General features: G+C 38.9%; 1 protein-coding gene across 1 annotated transcript; it reads right to left on the bottom strand.

The window, feature by feature from the left end:
• Positions 1-5,460: 5,460 nt before the first annotated feature.
• myod1 (myogenic differentiation 1) lies at positions 5,461-9,266 on the bottom strand. Its single transcript, XM_084059840.1, has 3 exons — positions 8,428-9,266; positions 7,907-7,985; positions 5,461-7,375 (listed from the first exon to the last, which is right to left on the bottom strand). Exons 1-3 carry the CDS (start codon positions 9,013-9,015, stop codon positions 7,092-7,094), a joined length of 951 nt encoding a protein of 316 aa, XP_083915966.1. The 5' UTR covers positions 9,016-9,266; the 3' UTR covers positions 5,461-7,091.
• Positions 9,267-10,200: the final 934 nt, after the last annotated feature.

Raw genomic sequence — 10,200 nt, 5'->3', positions numbered from 1 at the left:
ATCAAAGATTAAAATGAGGCTTTAACCTTTGCTTTTATATGAAATACTATTAAGATTTTATGGAAGATGCTTCTGAACATATTGAGATTTTGACCATCAATTCAAATGCTCTAATCTTAAAATAATAACCAAAAATAATCCAAATGACTGAAATCAGTCGTGGCGACTGAGCACTTTATTCCATGTGAATATGGTCTCAAGCGCGCGCGCACGCACGCATGCACACGCACGCACAAACACACACACACACACACACGCGTACTCACGCCACATCGATCTTGTCAGCGGCCCTCTTGGTGGCTCCCATGACCTTTGTGCCGAGCTTGAACTTCCTGCCCTGCTTCTGGAGGATGCGCTGGAAGTTCATGGAGATCTCCATGTCGATGCCCATGCCGCCAACGTGGCCCAGGAATTCCACCGCTGTCACTTTGGCGCCGAGATGCTGATATACATGTTTAAACAGGGTTCAAATCTGGGGTGGAAGAGGAAAGTTACATAGTGCAGCTTTAAAGCCTGCATGTTGTTTATCAGTGGTACTTTGGGTTGAGGTGCTACTAGCACATAATTAACCTGTTAAAGCCCCTTTATAGTTCTCTAGAAGTTCTCTACATGGTTCCTTCTCAGCTTAGTTTAAGCACTTTTAATTGTTCTAAATAGCACCAACAAAGCTGACATCAGTGGTGGAAAAAGTACTCACGTTTTCTACTTAAGTAAAAGTATCAATACTGCAATGTAGAAATACTCTACAAGTAAAAGGCCTGTGTTCAAAATGTTACTTGAGTAAAGGTACAAAAGTATTGGCATCAAAATATACTTAAAGTACCAAAAGTTAAAAGAAAATGTTTGAGACATGTCGCGATGCAACGCCTTGTGAGCTTGTAGATCGTCTATTTTCAAATAGCCTACACATAAAATAGGGCTAAAGTGGTTAATGTATGTTTTATAATATAATAGTCTATATCTGCAAAGTAACTAATAACTAAAGTTTTCAAGTAATTGTAGTCGAGTAAAAGTACAATATTTGCCTGATGTAGTGGAGTAGAGGTAAAAGTATTCAACATTGGAAATACTCCAGTAAAGTAAAAGTACCTCAAAATTAAATTGTACTTAAGTACAGTACTGGCTGTCATAATAGGAGCACCAAAGGTTCAAAAAACATTTGTATAATGAGATAAATGCCTCAATCCTATTATTATATATTTGTCAATCTATTAAACCTCTTTACACATCTTTCAAGTTATGAAAAATGAACAACAAGAAAAAAACTATAAATCGCAATTGCAATTCTATAATATATTCGCAATAGGCTCTATGCACAGCAGCTATATTGGACATAAATTAATTGGGCCTCTTCCTTCCTTCCTTCACAGGTCTTACTAGGGGTGTGCCGATATATCGTCCCGCGATATATCGCGATACGTTTTCACGACGATATGTATCGTTTTGGGGGAAAAAAATATCATTTTTGAATTTTTTTTTTTTTTTTTTTTTTTTACACAATCATAATAATCAGGCATGCAAACGGCCCCGAAGTGAAAAGAGTGACAACATGTTTTTTTTTTCGGGTCAGGTGTCATACTATTTGGATTCAAAACGGTTATTGTAGCTGAAAAGCTACAAGTTTGCATGTCTGAATAATGCAAAAACAGAATTATTTGTTTGCATTTTCTTTTTTTCTCCTCCATATATTTTCATAATAAAAAAAGTGCGTATCGTATCGTATCGAAATCGTATCGAAGTTGTGAGCCAAATATCGTATCGTATCGTTTCGTGAAATTAGTGTATCGGCACACCCCTAGGTCTTACCAATGATACTAATGAAGACTCTGTTCCAGTGGTTCTCAAACCTTTTAATTTCAAGGACCCCCGCAACTCTGAGAGGGTACAAATTGACCCATAAGGGTCTGGGTCCGGTTCCATTTGTACACTCTGAGTTACAGGCAAGGACACGTTTTGACATCCACTGGTGTAGCAGAGTGTTTCCAGTGTGAGACAACATCAGCACCCTGCCCAGTGGCGTACCCACCATAGAGGCAGGGCAGGCGGCCGCCTGCCCAACTAAAATCTAGCCTCCCCTAGAAAATAAAGTAAAAGACTGAAAAACAGGCAGTGAAAAAAATCCAAAGAGAATAGTGGCCGTCGGACCTCGGAAGGTAGAGAAAAAAATCTCGCCTGCCCTAAATGTAATTTCTGGGAACGCCACTGACCCTGCCTCTGTTTGACCAGAATGGAACAGATTGATTGATTGATTGAATACTTTATTAACAGTTTGCAAAAGAAGGCATGGTGGCACAGTTGTATACACAAGAATGCTAAAAGGATAACCCAAATAAGCCCTCAGGGCCTTCATTAGTATAATTATTGAGGACCTGTAATTAAAGGAAGTCCAAATTCTTTCCAATATGACTGCTGTGCAAGTGTGCATATGCCTATTAGAATATTCGATGATTTTGTCAAAGATTCTGATAGGCCTTCGTGTGCCTGTACAGACCTATAACTTATCTACAGAGCTGTTGTTGTTGGCATGTCCAGACATAGCCTTGGATCAAGATTATCATCGATTTTGACACCATCTATGATAGTCTTGGTCTTTACCCCCCAATTGTCATTAGACATCCGCCCGTAAAGTCTGTATTTCTTCGAACATGTACAAATGCAAAATATAGACGCTTATCCGGTAGCCAGGGATGTTAACTCAGCATTCGGAATCTTTGTTCACTGTATTAGTCCGTATTTTACAATACATATGTGTTTTAATCCCGTCTACGGCCGGACGCCATTTTTCCTCCTCCTTTACGTCCTGTTTACATTGAGCGTAATACCGGCTTTCACCTGATGCGCCCCGTCACTACCACCCATTGAGGAATACAGGGAACTTCCGACAGAATGCGACACAGACGGGATTAAAACATAACACATGTATTGAAATAGATACGAAAGTAAACGTCAGACTCGATCAAATACATCTATCATTCATCGTCTTGATCCAAGGCTAGTCCGGACGTAATGTTTCCCACCCAAATTATATAAAGAGACTAGAGTCTAGACGTCACCTAAACACAACAACCACCTTACGTGTTTAACCCATAGAGTTAAAGGTTTAACAACAACTGTATGGTGATTTATATCAAATATTGTGAATTTTCCGTTAGTTATTTGGCGTATAACTTACCTCTCAATAAGGCACTAAAGACAGGCATGTTTCCGTCAGTCCTGTGAAGGTGTGGCATTTGTAAACAAATACTCCATGTGAAAACACGTACCCTGGAGTTTCCAACCAGTGGTTCTCAAAGAGGGGTTCCTTAGGGGTTCTAAATGGACCCTTACAATTCTCTGACTCTGAGTGACAGTGATTGTGTACACTGTCAGACTCAGAGTTAAGGGGGGGGTCGCTTGAAATGTACAAGTTTGTTTGAGAACCAGCTAATGGGCTAAACGATTTGGCCCTGGCTAGTGAACTGTTATTTACATTTAGACCACTGGATGGCGCCACTCCCTCGATTCTGTCTTCATACTAGATGACCCTAAAGGTCATACATGTGTTGCTGTTACTGTAAAAAACTGAAATAATCTTTCCTTTTGCACCAAATGATTTTCACTCAGACTCTAGACTCAACGCGCGGGGAAATTATCTCCAAACAGGCCTATTATGTTAATAATATTGCATAATTGGCAACGCCTATGAAACCTAAAACAAGAACAACCTCAAATGAGTATAGCAGGCTGATAGGCCTATGGGTTTCTTAAGTTTGATATTATTATTATTATTATTATTGTTATTATTATTTTTAACATGGTCGCTAACTTGTGTTATGTGTATGTTTATAGTTTTCTTACTATATCTATATACATATAACACTTCACTGTTGTGATGTTTTTACCTATCGCACCTTGTAAACCTTGTTTTTGAAATGTTAAAATAAAGTGCATTACTTTATAAATTTACTATTACCCTATATTATTATTAGGTCTATTATTATTATTAAAATGTTTTTAGAGCATTTAAGACATTATACACAGAAGAACAAGTGTCTTGTTGCGCAAATGCACCATGCAATGCAACAAGTTAAGGAGATTAAAGTATAATGTGACTAATTAGCTTGATCATCAGCAGGTGATGCCATGTGAGCTCAAAACACGACTTTTGATAGTTGTGTGTGACGCTGTAGTATGATCATTAGCTAACATTAGGGCATTAATTTACGAAAAAACACACAAAGTTAAAATATGGAGATAATAGGTTTCAGCCCGACAGCAACAATATAATATAATACAATACAATACAATACAAGATAACATAATATATAAAACATAATTGTACAATTGAATTATGTTTTTATTCCCCTTCTGTAACTAACAGAGACTATTTACATCTCAATATCTGACCATATTTGAGAATATTCGCCTATAACTCAGTGGTTCTCAAAGCTTTTCATGTCAATGAGCCCCATTTGGCCCAAAATTATATGTATTTGGCCGCGGACCCCCATTGCAAAATATTTTGTGCCAAGGACCTCCAGAAGACCCCTGGGGGTCCCCGGACCCCACTTTGAGAACCAATAGACCAATTATTTGTTTACTAACATTGAGACTGGACGCACAGGTGATTGTTTCACGCAATCAATTCCCAACCTGTTGTTTCGGGGTGCGCTGGTTTCAGCACACCCCAAACCCCTCTTGTGTGTTGGCTAGTGAGGCGCGTCCTAGCGAGACTGGACAGAATGGGTTTAATTGCGCGCATATTTGCGCGCATACTGGTTCTTATCAGTGTGACGTCTGTTAAGGGGTCTATGCTATAACTATTTGTCCAGCATTTTGAATGATGGCTCAATAATAGGCCTATAATATGCCAATATTCCCCTATGTGATGATCACTGTTGTTCAGAAATTATTATGACAGCCTGGTTGTTTTTAACATAGAACGAACAGAGGCTATAATATATAGCCTATAATGTATAACATGCTCACATGCAAAGACAATAATAAAACTAACATTGCAGCGTTCAATAATTAATTAATCATGTTTCAAAATAATGATTATGTCAAGGCCATATTGTTGTATCAACATTGCAGGTTATTAGGCCTAGGCTATATGATTTAAGAAAAAATAAATAAAAGCGCTGGCTATAACTAACAATGCAATGACATGCAATTATAGTTGCTCGTGATAGAATTTTGGGGTTGGAAAATGTTGACATTACAGCAAAATTTAAATGTTGTTTACTTTAAAGTCAACGTGTTCGTTAATTAACCCAAAGGCATGAAAAACATCATGAATACAAAATATATAGCCTATAGAAAAAATATTCAATTTAGACGGTTCTATAAAATCTCAGCTGCTACAAAAACAGCCTTATATGATGATAATAAAAAAATAAAAAATAAAAATAATAATAATAATAATAATAATAATAATAATAATAATACAAAATGAGGCATGTATTTGTATAAATAGCCAAGTTCATTTATTTTGTTATAATAACATCGACTTTCACTCATTTTCAGATGTATAAATATAAAGTTTACCATTTCTCACAACAAACACACAGTATAGACAAGGGAAACATTAAATACAAATATTAATACTTTCATCGTTGCGCGTCGTAACAAATCAGCTCTTATTTACAACATGTACAAAAACAATAAATGGTCCTTATTATATGAAAAATGAGAATGAAATAGTAGTAATGATAACTCGTTTTTACACTACAGAAATCAAACAAAGTGGTCTTTTTTCTTCTCTACGTTTACATAGCATGTCTATTTGGAGAATTAAAACAAAAAGAACGTGACTTCTTCGTTCGTATGACATAATGTATAGGCCTCGTAGCAGTGGTGGGAAAAGTACTCAATTTTTTTTACTTAAGTAAAAGTATCAATACTGCATTGTAGAAATACTCTGTTACTAGTACAAGTCCAGAATTCTATATTGACTTGAGGCACAGTACAAAAGTATTATTGGTATCAAAATGTACTTCAAGTACCAAAAGTAGAAAGTACTCATTATGCAGAATGTCCCATTTCACAAGTTTTCAAATGTATAAAATGTATCAATTTTTTTTTCGAAAATAGCAGATCTAGGCTGTTTTCAAATGGCCGAAATGTATATAGGGCTGAAGTGGTTACTGTATGTTTTGTAATAATAATCAAAATCTACAAAGTAACAAGTAACTAAAGATGTCAAATAATTGTAGTGGAGTAAAAAGTACAATATTTGCCTCTGAGATGTAGTGGAGTAGAAGTAAAAGTACTGAAAATTGGAAATACTCCAGTAAAGTAAAAAACACCTCAAAAGTGTACTTAAGTACAGTACTTGAGTACATGTACTTAGTTACTTTACACCCACTGCCTCGTAGTTGTTGGAGGAATGTGGCGATTTAATTTGGCCAAAATTAACCCTCCTTTTCTCAGTAAAAAGAAAACATGCCGTGAACCTCGCTCCGTTTCGGGCAACGTTTCTTTCGATCGACTGGATCACTGGATCCTCTGCAGAAGAATAGTAGAAAAATAATAGTTGTCCATTTTTAATAAGTGTCCTTTCAGTTCTCAGAGAACTAGCCATGGATCATACGACGGTCCGTCATGGATGAACTTCAGCCTGGTGTTTGCCTTTTCTCCATTTACAGCCCGTACATCTACATAAACGTTCAAATTTCATATATAAAGGGCTTACTTCATGGCTACGGGTGTTAAAAGTATGTACGGGCCCTCAGAAGTACCCGTATCCTCCATATTGTTAAATAAAAAGCATTTTAATCAGATTGGTGGCCATTTTCTCCTAGAGTAATAATGTATCAGAGTGCAGTACACCTCCCAACCAATAGGGTCGCGTAGTTGAAAGCAGTTTGAGGAAATACGGAAACAATGGCCACCAATCGGATTCAAATGGTTTGTATTGAACAATACGGAAAATACGGGTACCTCTGAGAGCCCGGACATAATTGTAACATCCGTGGTCATAAGGCAAGCACTTTATATTTGAAATCTGAACGTTTACGTAGATGTACGGGCCGTAAATAAAGAAAGTGCAAACACCAGGTTGAAGTTCATCCATGACTGTCGTGGTATGACAGTCATGTTTCGGGGCTATATCAGAGCACTTGGTAGATGAGGTTCGGGTCGTGGAGCGCCGCCGCGGCCGCCTGGGGACAGTTGGTCGGCGAGGGCACGGAGGGCCCGCTGTCCCCCAGGACGGAGCCTTCCTGCGGGGAGCAGGGGTCACTGCCGGTCCCCTCCGACCCACCGGACCCACTGGACCCCGCGGACCCCTCCTGGGGGGCCGCCAGCAGCGTGTCCGTGGAAATCCTCTCCACGATGCTCGATAGACAGTCCAGACTGGAGATCACAGAGCTCTTGCTGTCGCTTTTGGCACCTGCTGTTAAAACACAAGAGAGTGTTAGAGAAAAAACACCCTTTTAAAGGATCTAATGGTGTTGAAGAAGCCATCAGTGGTGGAAAGTAACTGAGTAAATGTACTCAAGTACTGTATTTAAGTACACTTTTGAAGTATATTTTACTTTACTTGGATATTTGTAATTTTCAATACTTTTACTTCTACTCCACAACATCTCAGAGGCAAATATGATATTTTTACTCCACTATTTGAAAACTTGCAAGGTGTTGTGAGATTGTAGATCTGCTATTTTCAAAAGATTTTAATACATTTAATACAAATGATAGCTTGTTATATATATATATATATATATATATATTTTTTTTTTTTTTTTTTTTTTTTTTTTTTTTTTTCATGCCAATACTTTTGTACTTTTACTCAAGTACATTTTGATTACCGGACTTTTACTTGTAATAACAGAGTATTTCTACATTGCGGTATTGATACTTTTTTTGTTTTTTGTTTTTCCACCACTGAAAATGAATGGAGGAATGGAGTGAGAGTCTTTCTTACCATTTGTCGTCTCAGAGAAATATGAGCTGTCATAACTGCTTCTTCTGGCTGACGTGCATGTTGGGCCATTAAAATCCATCTGGAGAGAGAGAGAGAGAAATATGATTAACTTTATATAATTTTTTTTGTTTGTGCATTCAACCCAAATTCATATTGATAAATACTAGGCCTGATGCAATTAGATCCAGTAGGTCTGTGTAAAAAAATCAAGTAATGTGAATAAAAAACAACAACAACTATAGACATCTGCTGCTATAGCATAACTTGTGCAAAACTTCGTTAACTTGGTTCCAATTAGTAAAAATGACAAATGCTTAATAAACGTGTACAAAATGAATGAACAAATGCTTAATAGGCTACATTATAAAAAAAACAAATGAACAAATCCTTAATAAATTGTAAAAATGAATGAACAAATGCTAAATAAATTGTTTAAAAAAATGAATGAATGAACAAATGTAGCCCCTATAATAAAGAGCGAGTTCATAATAATAATAACAACAACAACAACAACAACTCACCATTCCATCCGAGCAGTTGGAGCGGGGGCTGGACGCGTCCGAGTCCCCGCTGTAGTGCTCCAGCACCGGGTAGATGTAGCTGTCGTCGCCGCCCTGCCCCCCGCGCAGCAGGCTCTGCAGGGACTCGATGTAGCTGATGGCGTTCCGCAGGATCTCCACCTTGGGCAGCCTCTGGTTGGGGTTGGTGCTGGTGCACCGCTTCAGGGTCTCGAACGCGTCGTTGACCTTGCTCAGGCGGCGCCTCTCGCGCATGGTGGCCGCCTTCCTGCGGTCGGCGTTGGTGGTCTTGCGCTTGCACGCCTTGCAGGCCCACAGCAGGCACCGGCCGGCCTGGTGGTGGCCGCTGGGCGCGCGGACGTGCTCGTCCTCGGCGTGGTGGTGGTGGTGACCACCGTGGTGGTGGCCGTGGGTGCTGTGGATGTCACCGGTGTCACCACCACCACCGCCTCCGCCTGCCTTCAGGAGGCCCACATGCACCAGCCTGGGGTCCAGGTCCTCGAAGAAGTGCATGTCGCTGGTGTTGAAGCACGGGTCATCGTAGAGGTCATCAGCCGAGGTGATGGGGAAGGAAATATCCGACAACTCCATGTTTTCACTGATTAAAACAAAAAATCCCCCACTTGCAACTTTTTTTTTGCAACAAAGTAGCCTAACAAAGTTGTCAAATGGAAACAACTTTTCTCAGGGAAAAAGAAAGAAAGAAAGCTTTGGGGGGTTACAAAAAATAATATTAAGATCCTTTTGGGCAGCTAAAACTACTCACACAAACTACAATAATGATGGGTAGTTTGTTAGTAAGAGGAATGTAGTTGTTTTTTAGTGCTGCTGCACCCCTGTCACTATAGGTACCTGTTGCTGCTGATGAGACCTAGGCATGGCTTATATGAATGGGCTGAGAAGCAGGGGGCGTTGCCCTGGGTTCTGACAGCTCGCAGCTCTGGCCAATGGGCTGCGTGGTGGGCGCACAGGGAGGGGCTTTTACAACTTCACGGTAATTAGTGTACAATTACCCTGTAACTGTCTGTGGGCAATAATATAATGTAAAGAGAGAGGGCTGCCTCGAATTAGAACAACACAACATAAATAGAACAATGTTGTGAGTCATGATTCACTATGCACATATCTACCACATTAGAATTATAGCATCTAAAAGGAGAAATAAATGGTATATTCTTCAAATGCAATCATAGCTTGTGTGGTGTGGGAAGATATAGGCCTAGACAACGTTAGTTTGTCTTAAAATAATTGTTAAGGTAGCAGTGTTTGTTTGTTTGTTTTCTTGTTTGTTTTTTAACAATAGCAGCTGTATGACAGAAGCCTGTTGGTAGGTGTGGGCCTGTTGTCCATCTACAGTGTGAAAACAGGGTCCTGCAGCTGAAAATACAGGAATTAAACAATGATGGTTTTGGATTATTATTTGTGCACAGATCTTACATAATTTATTTTCGCTTACTTTGAAACACTAACACTTTTGTCTGTTTGTTTTATCCAACCTTCAGCTCTTGACAGCTGTTGTTTGTAGTAGTCTTGAAGTTCTGATGTCGCTAGATGGCGGTAGTGAGTTGATCTTTAGGACCTAGAAGCTTGGTGCAGTTTTGTGGAACAGAATCTAGTCAACTTCACCTATAGGCTACATAAAGCAATCAAATGATCAGATAAAAAAATATATATCTAATGATAAAAAGTTTGGTTTCAAAAAGCAGTCCAAAGTAAAGAAAGCAGAAGACTTGGTGCAATAATGATCAAAACTTTAATTCATAAGTAGACACACAA

The sequence above is a fragment of the Gymnoscopelus microlampas genome (assembly GCF_963454915.1).
Source record: "Gymnoscopelus microlampas genome assembly, chromosome: 6".
Classification (NCBI taxonomy): domain Eukaryota; kingdom Metazoa; phylum Chordata; class Actinopteri; order Myctophiformes; family Myctophidae; genus Gymnoscopelus; species Gymnoscopelus microlampas.
Note: the sequence above shows the minus strand (reverse complement) of the source record. Positions and strands in the feature narration are given on the sequence as shown.

Coding starts and splice junctions, on each gene's coding strand:
- myod1 (XM_084059840.1), bottom strand. CDS start 9,015: ATGGAGTTGTCGGATATTTCCTTCCCCATCACCTCGGCTGATGACCTC. Junction 7,986..8,427: donor CCAACTGCTCGGATGGAATG/GTGAGTTGTTGT, acceptor CTCTCTCTCCAG/ATGGATTTTAATGGCCCAAC. Junction 7,376..7,906: donor TTTCTCTGAGACGACAAATG/GTAAGAAAGACT, acceptor GTGTTTTAACAG/CAGGTGCCAAAAGCGACAGC.